This window comes from Balaenoptera ricei, chromosome 4 (genome assembly GCF_028023285.1).
Source record: "Balaenoptera ricei isolate mBalRic1 chromosome 4, mBalRic1.hap2, whole genome shotgun sequence".
NCBI lineage: Eukaryota > Metazoa > Chordata > Mammalia > Artiodactyla > Balaenopteridae > Balaenoptera > Balaenoptera ricei.
The window spans coordinates 60,697,892-60,715,021 of NC_082642.1; the positions used below are offsets into that span (position 1 = coordinate 60,697,892).

At 30.9% G+C, this 17,130-nt stretch overlaps 1 protein-coding gene across 1 annotated transcript in view; it reads right to left on the reverse strand.

Moving 5' to 3' along the window:
* SI (sucrase-isomaltase) overlaps positions 1-17,130 on the reverse strand; it is a 98,156-nt gene that overhangs the window by 21,524 nt on the left and 59,502 nt on the right. Inside the window, exons 26-36 of the mRNA XM_059921971.1 lie at positions 15,805-15,959; positions 14,179-14,347; positions 12,434-12,530; positions 12,231-12,343; positions 12,019-12,144; positions 10,403-10,531; positions 9,220-9,330; positions 7,488-7,545; positions 4,358-4,476; positions 2,971-3,058; positions 1,926-2,064 (exon numbers count right to left, since the gene is read on the reverse strand). Of these exons, the coding sequence (XP_059777954.1) occupies positions 1,926-2,064; positions 2,971-3,058; positions 4,358-4,476; positions 7,488-7,545; positions 9,220-9,330; positions 10,403-10,531; positions 12,019-12,144; positions 12,231-12,343; positions 12,434-12,530; positions 14,179-14,347; positions 15,805-15,959 (1,304 nt within the window). The remainder of the gene's footprint in view (positions 1-1,925; positions 2,065-2,970; positions 3,059-4,357; positions 4,477-7,487; positions 7,546-9,219; positions 9,331-10,402; positions 10,532-12,018; positions 12,145-12,230; positions 12,344-12,433; positions 12,531-14,178; positions 14,348-15,804; positions 15,960-17,130) is intronic.

Consider the following 17,130-nt stretch of genomic DNA (forward strand, 5'->3'; position numbering starts at 1 on the left):
TTCTTATCCACAGATCCCAATCGTAAAAGCTATAATGCACTTATTATGGTTTAGGTGGCCATAGATATCCTAGAAATAGCTTATGACAAATTTTATATACTTTCTTTGCCTTGGTGAAATGTAGTTTCCTTCCTTTACTCCCTGGCATATTTCTTTTTATTCTTCAAGATCAGTTCAAATGATAACTTTTCTTTTGATGTCACTTCTATTTTCCTGATAGAGTTAGCTGAGCACTCTCCTTGTTTCTCATAACACGACTGTAGTATCTATCACATTACACAGGTTTTGTTTTTTTGTCAGTTTGTTTACTCTTTTTTTTTTTAACATCTTTTTTGGAGTAAAATTGCTTTACAATGTTGTGTTAGTTTCTGCTGTATAACAAAGTGAATCAGCTATATGCATACATATATCCCCATATCCCCTCCCTCTCGCGTCTCCCTCCCACCCTCCCTATCCCACCCCTTTAGGTGGACACAAAGCACCGAGCTGATCTCCCTGTGCTGTGCAGCTGCTTCCCACTAGTTATCTATTTTACATTTGGTAGTGCATATATGTCAATGCTACTCTCTCACTTTGTTCCAGCTTGCCCTTCCCCTTCCCCGTGTCCTCTAGTCCATTCTCCGCATCTTTATTCCTGTCCTGCTGACATTCCTTAGTCTTTTTGCATGTTCTTAGTGCCCCTACATTGGGATTTGGTCAACAAATCTGTAGTCATTCATTCATGTAATAATATCTTAAATAATTCACATATTCTAGGTTGAAAAAGAGTTTGGTGCTAGAAATAAGATAAGCATGTTTCACTAAGTGAGGAAATATTACCCATACACTTTACTCCAAAATGCATTCTTTTACCAACTTCTGTCATATATTAGAGCCGTGGTTTTCAACCCTGGATACTCATTAGAACCACCTGGGGGATTTTTAAAAATTCAGATGCTTACGCTATAGTTCAGACTAATTAAATCAGCATTTATTAAAAAATCTTCAGTTTGAACTATATTTAAAATAGATAACCAACAAGGACCTGCTGTATAGCACAGGGAACTCTACTCAATATTCTGTAACAAGCTAAATGGGAAAAGAATTTGAAAAACAATATATATATGTATACATATAACTGAATCACTTTGCTCTACACCTGAAACTAACACAACATTGTAAATCAAATATACTCCAATATAAAAAAAAAAAAAAAAACTCCAGTTGATTATAGTGTGTGGTTAAGAACCAGTGATCTAGAGCTGCACTGTGTAATATAGTGACCACTAGCCATGTGGGGCTATTTAATTTACATTTATGAAATCTAAATAAAATTTAAAATTCTATTCCTGAGTCACACTAACCACATTGCTCAACAACCATATATGGCTAGTGGCTACCATACTGGACAACAGAGAATTATAGAACATTTCTATCATTGCAGAACATTTTATTGCACAGTGTTAATAAAGACTTGATACTCAAAGAATGGCCTGTATTCCATCATCATTAGCCTCATATAAGATTTTGTTTAATATGGATATTAAAGTTTGAGAAGCTTAAGGTCATTGACATATATTCTTATTTGCTAATAATGGATTTAAATAGCAGATTTAACAACCTTTCATGTTTTAATTAGTGACATCAAACTATATTATTTACTCAATTATTCATTAAAAATTATTCTTTGAGCACCGACTATTTGTTAGGCATTTTGCTACTATAAGCTGGGTGCATACTGGGGAACAAAATAAAATGGTTCAGGGTTCTTTTGGGAATTGGATAAAAATTTGAAACAAAGATACAGAGAGAGAGAGAGACAATTATTCTAAGTGCCACGAAGGACCAAGTAAGATAAGGTCAGCAGGGAAGGACTCAAAAGAGGTAAAATTAAATCTAATATCTAAAAAATAAGACTCAGAAATGATGTTATGAAGATTGCTTACTCATAAGTAGGTTTCGCTTGTGACCATCCATATAGATTGTGAACATCGTAATGCAAAACAGATGATCCATCACTAAGAATCTGCTCAGTTTCCATACACATAGTTCTGAAATGCAATCCATCAGTTCTTTTTGTGAGTTCTGGGGAGAATTAATAAAAAAAATTAAAATGTTATAAAGTAACCTATATTGAAATATGTAAATTGTAACTATAAATTATTTTGGCAAAACATTAATCATTGTTTGAAAATATTATTGATTTTTAACCATTTGTGCACTTTGTTTATGCTAATTATAAATGAAAAAATGGTCTGCAATGTGATTGCAGTTACAGTTGTGACTGGAAAATATGTGCACAATTTTACTATATTCAATAATAAAAATGTCACTAATTAACATGAACTCATAAAAACCTGAAAAGTAAGTGTACTCTGAAAAGTCTACTATATTTTATGCATTTAGATGAGAAATACTGATTAAATAGATTTTTTTAAAAAAAATCCATTTGCTAACATAAAGCCCTGGTATATTTTCTCAGTTTCAGATGCAAATTTTCAGAGCTTTGTCATCACTTTAGATGTAACTGTTTATGCAGTTTACTGCCTACATAAGAGCATGAGGATGAATGCTGGAAGACTGTACTTTTCCCTCCTAGGTCAGGGACAACCAAAGAAGTGTTGTTAGCATTCTTTCACTTTTTTCCTAATAAAGAAAAACTTTAAAAAATCTTTATAAAAGATTTTAATTTTTTATCTTAAAGAATATTGAGAATTCTCAAATCTGGGAAGATTCTTAAGAAAATCAAAGTAACAATTTCAAATTTAGAAATGTATTCATATAGATAAAACATGTTTCTTGAGTTTTCTTCTCGAAGTAATGTTAGATGATTTAGATGATATTGGTAATGGGTTGAGGTGTGGTCCAGTGTGTAGATGGGTAGTGAGAATTGGAAATGTGAATCCTGTTCTCTATGTCATAAGGTATATAAACCTGATTAATAAATAATAATAGCATGATAACATCCAAGGCACAGCAGCAATATTGTACCTGGGAAATAAGGTGGATAATTTAGCTCTGTATTTCTGCATTGATTAGTAGTTGTTCCATTTACAAAGCTTGATGGTTCATTCATATCCTTAATAAGAGAAAGCAAAGTAAACAAAAAACAAATTTAGGGCATATCTTCTTAAAATAACTAATTCAGAGACCCAGTAAATTAAAGTAGGATATTTGAATAATAGAACTTTACTATTCTAAAAAGCAAAAGTATAAGGCATCTCAACAATACTAAAGAATTTAGTTTAGCTCAGTCTTTCTTAACATTTTACAATTCACATCTCCTTTTGAAAACCATAAAATGTCCTATTTTTCTCTGTAGATAAAATCTATACAAAAGTGAATTGTTTTCTATGTTTCTAGACATTAAATTATAATAGTGTATATTCCCCCATGTCTTTCCCTCCACTTCTGCCCTGGAGCCTTGTATCAATTTTTTTAAAACAATGGTTAGTGGTTTTTAAAACCACAAGATAATAGTTTACAAATACAGAAAATTTCAAAAGTATCTCTATTGAATACACATTTCAGAATTTTAGTAACCATATATAAACGGACCATCATATAAATATATAAATTAGTTGCCATTTAAAGGTGATTCCTCCATCATAAAAAGGTAATCTTTTCTGGATCAAGATATAATTATTGGGGATATATTTAATGGAATCCCTTATAGTACATAACTTTATATATAAAATAAACCTGTATTTCCCATGAATTAAAAAAACTATCTTTATACAACTTTACATACTCAAGGCTTGTACATAACAGCACCCCTATAAGTTTCTTTAATTAAAAAAGTAAGGAAATTAATGCATGCATGTTGAAAAATCAGCAGAGTAGAAATGTCACCTCCAAAAATCTAGATAAGTATTATGTAAATATCTCCTGTATTACATATTTACTTGTGATAAAGTAAATTCTTTTTATGTTATCTCAAAACTATATTAAAAATCTTATTGCCAGCATTTTAAAGTTAAAATTAGGATATTATTTAGAAGATGATTTTGCTACATCTGTAAGAGTTTATGACTTCTTACACCAAAGACTGACAGTCGAGTGTGAGACTTATATCTATATCGAATGAAAATAAAATAAAAATTTATAAGCATTTATAAATCATTATATGAAGAGACTATTTTGGTCTCTTGGTCAAGTTGAAAATATTCAACTTTAATATTCAGGAAAAAGCAACTAAATACTTAAACTGAATTGTTAAAACTGCATTTTAGCAGTCTTTTGCATAAGAAAGTTCTATGGAAAAAATGAGTGAGCTAATTTCATAAAGAATACTTTGTTAACATTATTACAATCTAGTAAGAATTTTGCATAATCAATACACAATAAATAAAATATAAATTTCTTGGAGTTTACTTACAATCCACAAGCCATCAAACTTCATATGGTTATTGTAGAAATCTATAATTTCCCTTGTCCACCACTCTGCTGTGGAGTTCCTGAAGAAATCTGGAAAAGCTACATGAGCTCTGGAAGCCTGTAAAAACAAAATTTAGACCCACATATAGAAAGTCATAAGAGAGACCAGTCAGTCGGACATTTATCTGTCAGATTCACAAGTGATAGTGAAGGCAGCCTGATCTCAAATTTAATGAATGTGTATGATTTTCCTCTAGCCACTCAAGCCTACGTGTGTCCTTAAATCTAAACTGAGTTTCTTATAGACAGCATATACAAAATTTACAAACTGTTAGCTAGACTAAGAAAAAATGAGAAGATGAGAATTACAGCTGATGTCACAGAAATAGAAAGGATTGTAAGAGGCCATGATAAATAATTATACAACAGACTGGATAACCTAGAAGAAATGGACACATTTCTAGTTTCAGACAACCTAACAGTATCTGATGAGTAGAGATGCAAACATCCTCAACCAAAATATTAGCAATCACATTCAGCAGCACATTAAAAGGATCATACACCATGAATAAGTGGGATTTTTCCCTGTGAGGCAAGGATTATTTAACATACAAAAATCAATCATTGTGATTCAGCACATCAACAGAACGAATGATAAAAATCACATAGTCATATCAATAAGCAATGCAGAAAATCTATTTGATAAAATTCAACACTCTTTCATGATAAAAACTTTCAACAAACTAGGAATAGAAAGAAATTACCTCAACATGATAAAGGCTCTATAATAAATGCCCACAGCTAATATCATACTCATTTAGAAAAAAACTTTCAGAATTTTAGTTCATATCAGAAACAAGGCAAGGATGCTCACTCTTGCCACTTCTATTTAACATAGTCCTGGCAATCCTAGCCCAAATAACTAGAAATAAATAAGGGGGAAAAAAAAGCATCCTAATCAGAAAGGAAGAAGTGAAAGTGTCCCTGTTTGTAGATGATGTAATCTTATATGTAGAAATCTCTAAAGAACACACACATACACACACACACACATAACTATTAGAACTAATAAATACATTCAGGAAAGTTACAGGATACAAAATCAACATGCAAAAATCAGTTACATCTCTACAGACTAAAATAAACTGTTTGAAAGGAAAATAATCTCATTTACATTAGCAACAAACAACAATAAAATATTTAGGAATAAACTTGACTAAGGAGATGAAAGATTTGTACACTGAAAACTACAAAACATTTCTGAAAGATACTGAAGAAGAAACAGAAAAATAGAAAGATAATCCATGCTCATGAACTGAAATAATTAATATTGTTAAAATGTCCATAGTATTGAAAGCAATCTGTAGATTCAATGCAACCCCTGTCAAAATCCCAATAGCATTTTTTACAGAAATATAAAAAACAATTCTACAATGTATTTGGAACCATGAAAGTCCTTGAATAGGCAAAATAATCTTGAGTAAATAGAACAAAGCTGAAGGCATCACATTTCCTGATTTCAAAATATATTCCAAAGCTACAGTAATTAAAAGTATGGTCTTGGCATAAAAATAAACACATAGGCCAATGGCACAGAATAAAGAGCCCAGAAATCAATCCACACATGTATAGTCAACTGATCTTTGACAAGGGTGCCAAGAATATACAATGAGGAAAGTATAGTCTATTTAACAAATGGTGCTGGGAAAACTGGATATTCACATGTGGAAGAATGAAATCAGATCTTTATCTTACACCGTAGACAAAAATCAAACCACAATGGACTAAAGACCTAAATGTAACACCCAAAACTGCAAAACTTCTAGGAAAAAACATAAGGGAAAAGCTTCATGACAATGGTCTTGGCAAAGATTTTATGGATATGACACCAAAAGCACAGGCAAAAAAACAAAAATAGACCAGTGAGACTACATCAAACTAAAAAGTTTTTGCACAGAATAAGAAACAATCAACAAAGTGAAAAGGTAACCTACAACCCAATAGAGAAAACACTATAACCCACTTAGAAAATGGGCAAAGATTTGGATAGACATTTCTCTAAAGAACATGTACAAATGGCCAACAGATAGATGAAAAGAGGTTCAACATCACTAGTCATCAGGGAAATGCAAATCAAAACCACAGTGAGATATCACTTCACACCTTTTGAGATGTCTATTATCCAAAAAACAGGGAAAACAAGTGTTGGTGAAGATGTGGAGAAATTGGAAGCCTGTACACTGTTCGTGGGAATGAAAAATGGTGCAGCCACTGAGAAAAACAGTATTGAAATTCTTCCAAAAATTAAAAATAGAACTACCATATGATCCAGCACTCCCATTTGGGGACATTTATCCAAAAAGACCTAAAATCAGGATCTCGAAGAGGTATCTGAACTCTTATATTTATTGCTGCATTATTTACAAGAGTGAAGATATTGAAATAAATTAAATGCCCATTGATGGATGAATTGATAAAGAAAATGTGGTATATACAATGGAATTCTATTCAGTCTTTAAAAAGAAGGAGATTCTCCAATATGGGGCAACATGAATAAACCTTAAGGATACTATGCTGAGTAAAATCAGCCATTTATAGAAAGACAAATACTGCACAATTCCACTTATATGAGGTATCTAAAATAGTCAAACTCATAGAATCTGAGAGTTGAATGGTAGTTGCCAGGGCCTGGGGTTCCAGGGGTAATTGGGAGTTGCTATTCAATAGTCATAAAGTGTCAATTACACGAGATGAATAAGTTCTAGTGATCTGATGTACAACACTGTCCCTAGGGTGAAGGATGCTATATCTTAAACTTAAAATTTTAAGAGTAAGTAAGTGTCATGTTAAGCATTCTTACTACAAAAAAAATAAAATTAAATTTTAAAAAAAGAATTGTTCTTTGGATTAAATACAATAAAATGTAAAATTGCTTCATAGAGTGACTGAAACATGTTGGTATTTAAAAAAATAAATAAATCTGATTTAATATGGTCTGATATAGAGAATTAGAAAATAAGCCATCACTTTTTTAAGGAAAGTATTCAGATTGAATTATTGGTCAAAGTCATCATTAAATTCCAGTGCTGAATTTCTTTCAGTTAAATAGTTAATCAATATGAAACTTATATTAACAGCTTCATCTATTAGACTTTCATCTTTTGTTACATTTGGCAAATCTGGCCAAACCTACAAAGACAGAAGAAATGGGAAACCAGTTCAAAATAAATTCAGTGTGGTATGACTGTTGTAAACAAAGTGTAATAGAGTTTTAGAAGCATATTACAGACTCAAGATCCCCAGATCACTAATTCCCTCAATTATTTTTTTTCAGTTTGTGTTCTGGTATATGTATCATTTGCAAACTATTCCCATTTTCCATATTAATCTCCTCTTTAGTAGGGCAAATAAGGAAAAGAATACCATCCTTTGTGGTCGGTAGCGATTTTGAAAACAATGCATGTAACCAAAAGGTCTGGTCAAGAATTAATATGAAAAGCATATTCTAAATTTAATTTAATGTGGTATATTAAAACTCTTTCTACAATTACTCCAGGATTAAAATCTAAAAACAAAAAGTATATTTTTATATGAAAGGAATTGAAGATCTGAGTTGGATGATGCCATGCTGAGGCAAATATCCTCTTGGTTTTTGCAGTTAGTACTAAATCCTCCTCTGCCCCACATGCCTACTCCAGCCCCTGCCCCCCTTCCTACCAATGTTTTCTTCTACCGCAATCACAGACACAGAACAGAGCCCAAATACAATCAGGCCAAAATCTCTGGGATTTGAATCTATGTTGTAGAAATTAGAAAGTACCATATAAAAATGTAAATAATCCACAGAGTGGTAATTACATAAAAGGAAGTAGTTGCTGATAGAGAATAGTGCTTGAAAGGTAGAAATCTGAGAAAATGTATAGAATGAGAAAATATAAAATGAGGAGAAAGTAAGAAGAAAAAAAATCTCTTTCTATAGCCAGTAATGTATACCTGTAATGTTTCTTAAAACATTATGATTTTTCACTGTTTATCACATAATTTTTTCTATTTTACTTTTACCTTTTTATTTTGAAATATTTTCAGACTTATAGAAACGTCACAAACGTTATACCTAGTGTTTTTCTATGTACTTCACTGTGCTTCCCCTAATGTTAACATATTTATAACCACTGTATAATTATCAAAACCAAGAAATTAACATTAGTAGAATATTGTTAACTAATCTACAGTCCATGTTCGAATTTTAGCACTTCTATTTTTGGTCCAAGATCCAAAAAGGCTCCCATATTTCATTTAATTACATCTCCCATTATGGAATTTTTTTCCATTCTAGTTATAACTAGTGGATTTTTTCTTTACTCTTTATATGTAAGCCAAATCAGGATGCTTTCTATAATGTGTTCATATACACAGGTCGGGATATTATTGCTTAAATGAAATAAAATGAATTATATTCCCTGTTCAAGTCAGGAATACTATAAGTATAGCTTTTACAAACATTGTTTCTTTTATCAATGAGATGTTTTTAAGAGAAGTACAAACATTTAAATGACCCATGTAGTATAGAATAACGAATAACCATATTATTAATGTCAGTTTTATAATAAAACACAAGAGGTACCAAGAAATACAATAAAAGACAATTTAAAGATGAAACAAATAGTATTTGGACATAGGACATATAAATTCTGTCTTTGTTTCTAATAATTTGGATTGAACTCAAAGAGTATTATTTTATTTATTTCCTATTAAGTCATTACATCTCTCCCTCTGAATATGTTTTTAACTGTGGCTTAATTAAATAGAAACTTTCAAATAGCATTTTTATACTTATTTTCTTTCAAGATATCAATTCAGTACCTTTGCCCAACAAATATCATTGGTGTTAGGCCATTTGATAAAGACATCTTTCTCTTGTCCTCTTTCAAAGGCAGGGTAAGGCTTCGTTTCATTTCCTGAAATTGCTGGATCCTAAAATTAAAATGAAATACAGTCCAGGTAACCATGGTATTAAAGTATAGCCACTTGAGTAGCTGTTATAAAATGTTACAATTTTCCATTATTAGATTATCATTATATTGTATTCTCACATGGACTGACAAAGGGACTGATGGCATAAACTTTTTTGTTCTAGTTAGATTGTCTTCTAAATTCCCTAGAAGGAAAATTTAAGAACTTTTGAAAATGTATTAGCTATGATTTCAAGCAAGATTAAAGGTGTTTTTTGCTTTGTTTTTATTTCTCCATGGGATTTCTGGCTACCTACCTTGCTTTCTGTAAGATATTGATGAAATATTCTTCCCACTGAATCACTAACATTTTTTTATAAATTTATTTATTTATTTATTTTTGGCTGCGTTGTGTCTTCATTGCTGCACGCAGGCTTTCCCTACTTGTGGCAAGCGGGGGCTTCTCTTGTTGCGGAGCACGGGCTCTAGGCACGCGGGCTTCAGTAGTTGTGGCACATATGCTCAGTGTAGTTGTGGCTCGCGAGCTCTAGAGCACAGGCTCAGTAGTTGTGGCGCACAGGCTTAGTTGCTCCGTGGCATGTGGGGTCTTCCTGGACCAGGGCTCAAACCCATGTCCCCTTCATTGGCAGGGGGATTCTTAACCACTGTGCCACCAGGGAAGCCCCTGAATCACTAACTTGAAGGAAAATTTTTAAACATGACAAGCATAAGAAGCAGTCCCAGAGAATAAGTTGAGAATTGTATAGGAATAGAAAATCCATCATCACTTTGTGATAGTGTCTGTAAACTGAGACCAGTCTGTAGCTTGGGTGATCACTAGAAAACAACCTGCCTTTGATTCCCAGCTTTATTTAGTCTTAAATCTCTAAGGATACACATAAGAATGAAGGTAGCCTGTGGCAGCCATGTAAATGAAATGAAGTATTAAAGGAAGAAAGATTTAGATTTGGGAGTACAATCCAAAATTGTATACCTCACATTTTGAAACACCTTTTCCCTCCTCATTCAGGAGAGAAATCTTAACAAAACTAAGATAATAAGGCTCAGATAGAATATAAAATATAAACACTGACCAGGACAATAATGTATCTCATCCCCTCACTTCTTATTTTGTCAACAAACTGAGGAAGGTCACGGAATTCTTCATCAGTCGTAAAGTCTAGCTGCCTTTCCATGTAATCAATGTCTGTGTATTGAACATCCTGAAAGATATGAGAATTTTAGTGGGGTAAGATTCAATAGAGTGAGTTTGTCACATTCTATTATACTTATGAAAGTAATAGCAATATGAAAGTTTCAATTCCTAAGAGAATTAATCAAGTAATGTAATGTTCAAGAAATAAAAGTAGCATGTATAGATGCAAAATATTCTAAGAGCAAGTTCGTGTAAGTGCTCTGTTTTGTTAACAGTCCATTAAATAGTAATTTTGATTTAGAAGTACAAATTCTCTCAAATCAGTATCTTTTGTTATATAATTTCCAAAGGAAATAGGAAGACACAGGAGTAAAGGACTTATGAGGTTATGAAATTATATTAAATGGCAATTTGGAATTTTGTACAATATATAGAAATAGGTATTGCTCTATTTCTGGAAACACAAAGCAAATAATGGATAATTTCAAATAATTCTAATATTGCCAAAGGGGAAGAAAGAATTATTAGTAAATCCATCAATAATTATAAAATTATTCTTTTATTATCCACCAAAGTCATTTTTGAAATAACAGCCCAAGCTTAAATAAGCAAAATATTGTTTACAATTAGGTATTTACAAATATACTTAAACTAATAAATACTTTATGAAATCTTTAATTTAGGCCTAAATAACATTTAAAAAATTATTTTCTGTTAATAGACAGTTTCTTCTTCTAGGTGTTATGAAAATATGGCTAGCATAGTAGACTTAATAATGAAAAAAATCTCCTTTTTAAAACACTTTTTTCACTTGCATATTGCTACATCATCAACCTAAACAATTTCCCTATAATAATGTATTTAGGAACCATATATTGGATTCTACTATATGTACTGATGTCTTATAAATGAGGTCCTTCTTACTCTTCTTAGAATGAGTTCTTATATACAAAGCAATCTAGATTTCAATGTTTAAATGTTACCAGGAGGATCCCTGAGGTTCCTTAATCTTGCTAAAAAATAAAAATCACAAGAAGTGATTATTTCTGGATACTTAAGAATATTTAGTTTCCCAAACACTGAGGGAAGAAGATATTCTGCAAGCCAACTAATTCTGTATTCTAATATGACAACTATTGTCTATTCCATGGTAAAAATCATTGTTTCACCTCGAATTCTTTTTCTGTAATTTGTCACATTAGTTGATGAAATAGGTTCCTATGGACTCTTACTCATTTAATGAGAAGAGAAGAAATGTGTTTGACTACCTATGAGATCGAAAGCTTCTGAGAGAAAAGCAAGTGCACAGTGACTTGTTTAGTGCAACTCACAGTCATGGAACAGGGGAAAAAGAAGGAAAAGGAATGGTATTATCCCTTTATCTATCTGATAAAGACTACTAATAAAATCTCATATCCAATTCATTTGGCGCTACTAACAAGCACTGATTTTTGCCAAATGCTTAAAATAATTTTAAAGTATATGTGTTTAATTATTTCATTCTGCTTTTATAGATGACATATTTAACACCGTTTTAAAAATTGATATACATACATAGGGGATCTGAGCAGCCAGCATGTCATTATATACTTCTTCAACTTGTGAAGTGTTTCTGTACCCATAAAGACATAACTGGAATCCCAAAGCCCAATAAGGTGGCATGACTGGTTGGCCAATTACCTTTGAAAAAAAAAATTATTTGTGAACAAAGAGAAATACTTTATATTATAAAAAAACTTTATTTTTTTTAAAATGTGCAATCATACTCTATGGTATTGCTTTGTTGTGACTTCTGGAGATGGGCCCAAAAACATATAAAAGTCCAAGATTCCTCCAATTATGCGATATGTTAGAGCAGGAGTTGGTTGAAATGTAACATCTGGAAGTCCAAAATACGATTACATTTTTATCTATGTTATTTTATTAAAGAGTCACATAAAATATGATAAACTAAAAAAAATTGTTTTACCCATTGCATTGCTGTTAAGTAAGAGAACTCCATGAGCATGGCTCTCATCTTCCAGAGCCATGTAATAGGGATGAAATCCATAGGAATTAAGTTTATACTAAAATTAAAAAAACAACAACAATATATATTTAAATAATAATAGAATGTGAATTTTGTAAATGTAATATTTAAATTCACTCTACGATTGAAACTAGGAATTTAAATGTTCCTTCATTGCACACATAAACTGTGATTGAATTAAACACACTTTTTTAGAAAATAATTTATTTATTATTTGAAGCATTACTGCATTAGAGAATGAGAATGAATATACAAATGTGTAACACTCACAAATACTGCCACATTAATTTATGTAAAAAACCATTGGTTTTAGAATAGTTGGGTTTCTTTTCACAGGTTATGTGCCTTAATTTATTTATAAATTTGTACTTCTTTTTTAATAATAGAATGTTCTATAAATGATTAAACTGATCAAAGTACTCAAACTCCTTAAGTACTTAATGTGATAATATTTAAGTTTATATAATATTTTGATAATATTTTAAACAATAATATGTTGTTTATATACAAAGCATTTAATTTCATTTTCAGCTAGATCTTTTCATTTTTCACAATAGAAAATCTATAGTCAGGGTCATGAAATATCTTGTCAAGGTTACAAAACTTACAAGTTGATGATCCCTAATCAAATTGATATCATTGACACACACTGAATCCCAGTAACTGATTAGCATGTGAAAGAAAATTTATATATTGAGAATCAAGGTTATATTAACCTAATAATGCCAATACTAACGCTGAAGGTTTTTTTGTTTTGTTTTGTTTTTTTGGCCCTGCTGCAGGGCATGCGGGATCTTACTTCCCCGACCAGGGATTGAACCCGTGCCCTGCAGCAGAAGCGTGGAGTCTTAACCACTGGGCTGCCAGGGAAGTCCCTGAAGGATTTTAAAGAGGTAAATTTTGGTAGAACATATTCTTTCAAGTGGAATAAATGAAAAACAGCTTTCATAAGTCTGAACTATTGTGATACAAATAAAAGTTGTATGATCACCTAACAATAAAAAGTGGTTATGACATTATACACATTTATAATCTCATACTGAATATATCCTTTAAGTTCACATCACATGTGAAAAATGGAAATGAGCTAGTATTTTTATTAAAATGTATTTTCCATTATATGTTTAGAATAATTATAGTTTATATCAATTGTGCAATGTATTAAATATTCATGAAATGTACACCATTAATAAGACAAAACATTGGGAAAAAGGATATGAGCATATAAAAACATTTTCTAAAGTTGTAACTTGCAATATAACCTCATAAAAATGCACAACTGCAGCTTAGGGTAACAAAGGAAAAAGCATCAAATCTTTATCTAAGGAGTAGAAAAAAATTTCAAGGAGAAGCCAGTTATTTTCTAAAAGCTGAAAGTAAACATGTATTTGACAGGGGATTCTGAATCTGAATGTTCTTTCTATGCAGTTGAGAGGGTAAGGAATTGGGTCACAACCTCACTTCTCACTGTAGTCAATGATGTTATCCATTCAATCCTCTACTTTCACCTGTAATTTATGGTGACTTTTCATTTGTTTTTCAGAAAATCACTCTAGCAGCTCTTGGGATTGATTTCTAGCCCCCTTTCATTGCTTCAATATTGAAGTACAGGCCTACAAAGAAGTGGCTGGGGTCTGAATCATGGTCTTAGTTGCCACTTGGGGTAGTCAAATATTGGTACCTACACCAGGTGGTTGGTCTCTTGTGAACATTCCCCAAGTATGCCAGTTCAGATCTCGCTTAAATGTTGTGTGTTCCACTTCCCCAAAACCATATATATATTCTGATGGCAGGCGTGTAGATATTTGAATGAACTGGTTGTTAAAAGCAAATCCAGGAAGGCGAGAATCCCAACTGAAAACAAAGGAAAACAATTATATTCCTGTATACACATACAAATAGTATCACAAATAATAATGGTAATTCTTTCTTAGGTGATACAAAAATCAATAGTATTTTTCTCTATAGGTCTTATCATACCCAGATACAAACGGAAATAGGTAATTTTTCCAATACATTTTTTTGGCTAAGTTAAGGAATATCTAAAATATGTTTCATATATTCATAATCATATTATGGCTACATGTTTGTCTTTAGACATATATTGCTTTTTAAAATAAAATTAATATAAAGTTATAATATATGACCTAGAAGTAATATATGTCCTAGGAATTGAAAGTCCTTTATTGTCCTGTTCCCTTGAGATAATCAATACATTTTTACTACATATAGAATAAAAAGAAATCAATATCAAAATAAACTATAAGGTATAATGGGTATTTTAATTCTAAACTCTCTCTATTACTATTCCCAATCATTTTCTACTTCTTCTTTTGTTTTGTATTTATAAAAACATGTGCTTATGAAGAAATCCAGAAGAAATGTGTTTCAGAGAATGTCATTTGCAAGAAGAAGATAAAAGAAGAAGAAAAGAAAGTTGGCAGGGAAAGGAAACATAAGTATTAAAGAGAATTTGAGACATATTCAAATTTTTATATTAATGATTTTGGAAAAGTATTTACTAAAGAATAATGCTTCCTGAATAACAATAAATAATGCCTCTGCATCAGGAATTTTCTACAAAATCATTTTGCTTCTTATCCTTTGGAACAAAACTATTATCATAACAACAAAATTTTAAAACAATATAAACATAATTTTCTTCATTATTTGTATCCATACTGACAATACCTGAACACATCGTGACAGCATCTTGTAAAGGATCACAGGGCAAGCTTAAGTTACATAGAAGTATCTTTTAATACACTGTAGTTTGTAGAGCTTTTTACCAAATAAAGGTAATATTTTAAAATTTATATTTATTCATTAGACATAAAAACATATCTATATGTGTATATCTTAATTTCCTTTCATCAATTCCTGGCAAAGATAGTATTAACTCTATCAAATTCCAGGACCAAAAAACTCCAATTTCAATAGTTCTAATAAAATATTTACATAACACATTTCCAACTACTTATTTTGACAACTTGCTTTTCAATAGGAGTCTTGGTTTTGGTTCTCAACTTGATTAGAAGAATGGGTCTGATATTTAATAATGCTTTTCAATAGGAGTCTTGGTTTTGGTTCTCAACTTGATTAGAAGAATGGGTCTGATATTTAATAATGAAATTCATCACATCCAAAGTGTAAATAAAATTTTACACCAATTGTTAATGGTTTGCTAACTTTAGTTTTTAAATATTAAAATAAGCCAAATTATTTAATATATACACCTAAAACCACTTTTGGTGTGATGACATGCTAGCACAGTGAAAATATCTTTCATATCAAATAATTGAATCACTTACATAACCCTTCCTGTGCTTCTCCTTCGAATCTGGATGCCAAAAGGATTTTCCTTGATTTCAACATCATAAAGTCTATTTTCATAAGTACTTGTCGGTGTAGCTGGAATGTTTAATGGTACTGGAACTTCATATCTCTTATTTTGGGGGTCATAAATCTATTACAGAGAAATAATGAAAACTGATATGTTTTGTTCTTATTGCCAACATATTAGGTACATATCATTAAATAATTTAAATAATGGTTCAGACAAGAATATTTAGAATTCTTATAATTCCTAATTTTGTATCCATGGCACATATATCTATATAGAATTCCATACACATAAATAGATATGTAATGGACTCAAATTATGTATTGTATTTTACCTGTTTTAATGTTTTATAATTCATTTTTCCATACAATGAGAAATCTTCAAAAAGAGAACTTTAAAGCTAAATATTCACTTATATGCCTACACAAAATTATTTATCACCTCATGGTTAGACAAAGTTGTTTCAATATTTTTGCCTTATGTATGATCTTACAATGAATATTAATGCTAATTTATCTTCATTCATGTCTTTATTTCCTCAGTACATTACTTATGTGATAGTATTAGGTCAGAGTATTCTAACATTTGTAGGATCCTTGATAAACTATTGGTAAACTGTTTTCCAGAATTAGTGTACTAATTATTATTCTCACTAAAATGTGTACTCTAATACTATTATATGTTAAACTAAAAAGCATTTATTTCTCAAACTGTCATTTATTTCCTTGCTGATGAGGATAAACCATTTTCTACATGATTATTCAACATTTAGCTTTCCCATTCTTTGTATTTGCCTTTAGTTCCTTTTATTTTTAATGAGTATAAGTACTTTAATATTTTATTCCAAATTTTATTTCTTCTTCTGTTAAATGTCTGCTTGTAAGGTCTTAATATTTTTCTTGATTGTATGAGTTGAAATTGCTTTCCATTTGTCATATATGAGTCAGTACTATTTCTAATAGTTTTCTTAATGGATTCACTTGGAGCTGTTAAGTAAAAAATAATTGCTAAGTGTAACTATTGAAAGAAATGATCTCTTTTGTATTTCTTATTGCATTGGCCAGAAAAATCAGATCACTGTTTAAAAAGAAATAATGGAAACAGTAAGCATCCTATTGTGTTTATTTTTTTCTGTTTTGTTTATTTTAATGGGACAACCAACATAGTCCAATTCTAAGCGATTTATCAATTTATCAAGAATTTAAATAATTAAAAAATCACCACTATATGTTTAATTATTCACAAAGTTAGCAAAAACAAAAACATTTATTTATTTTTCATCTAGCTATGAGCT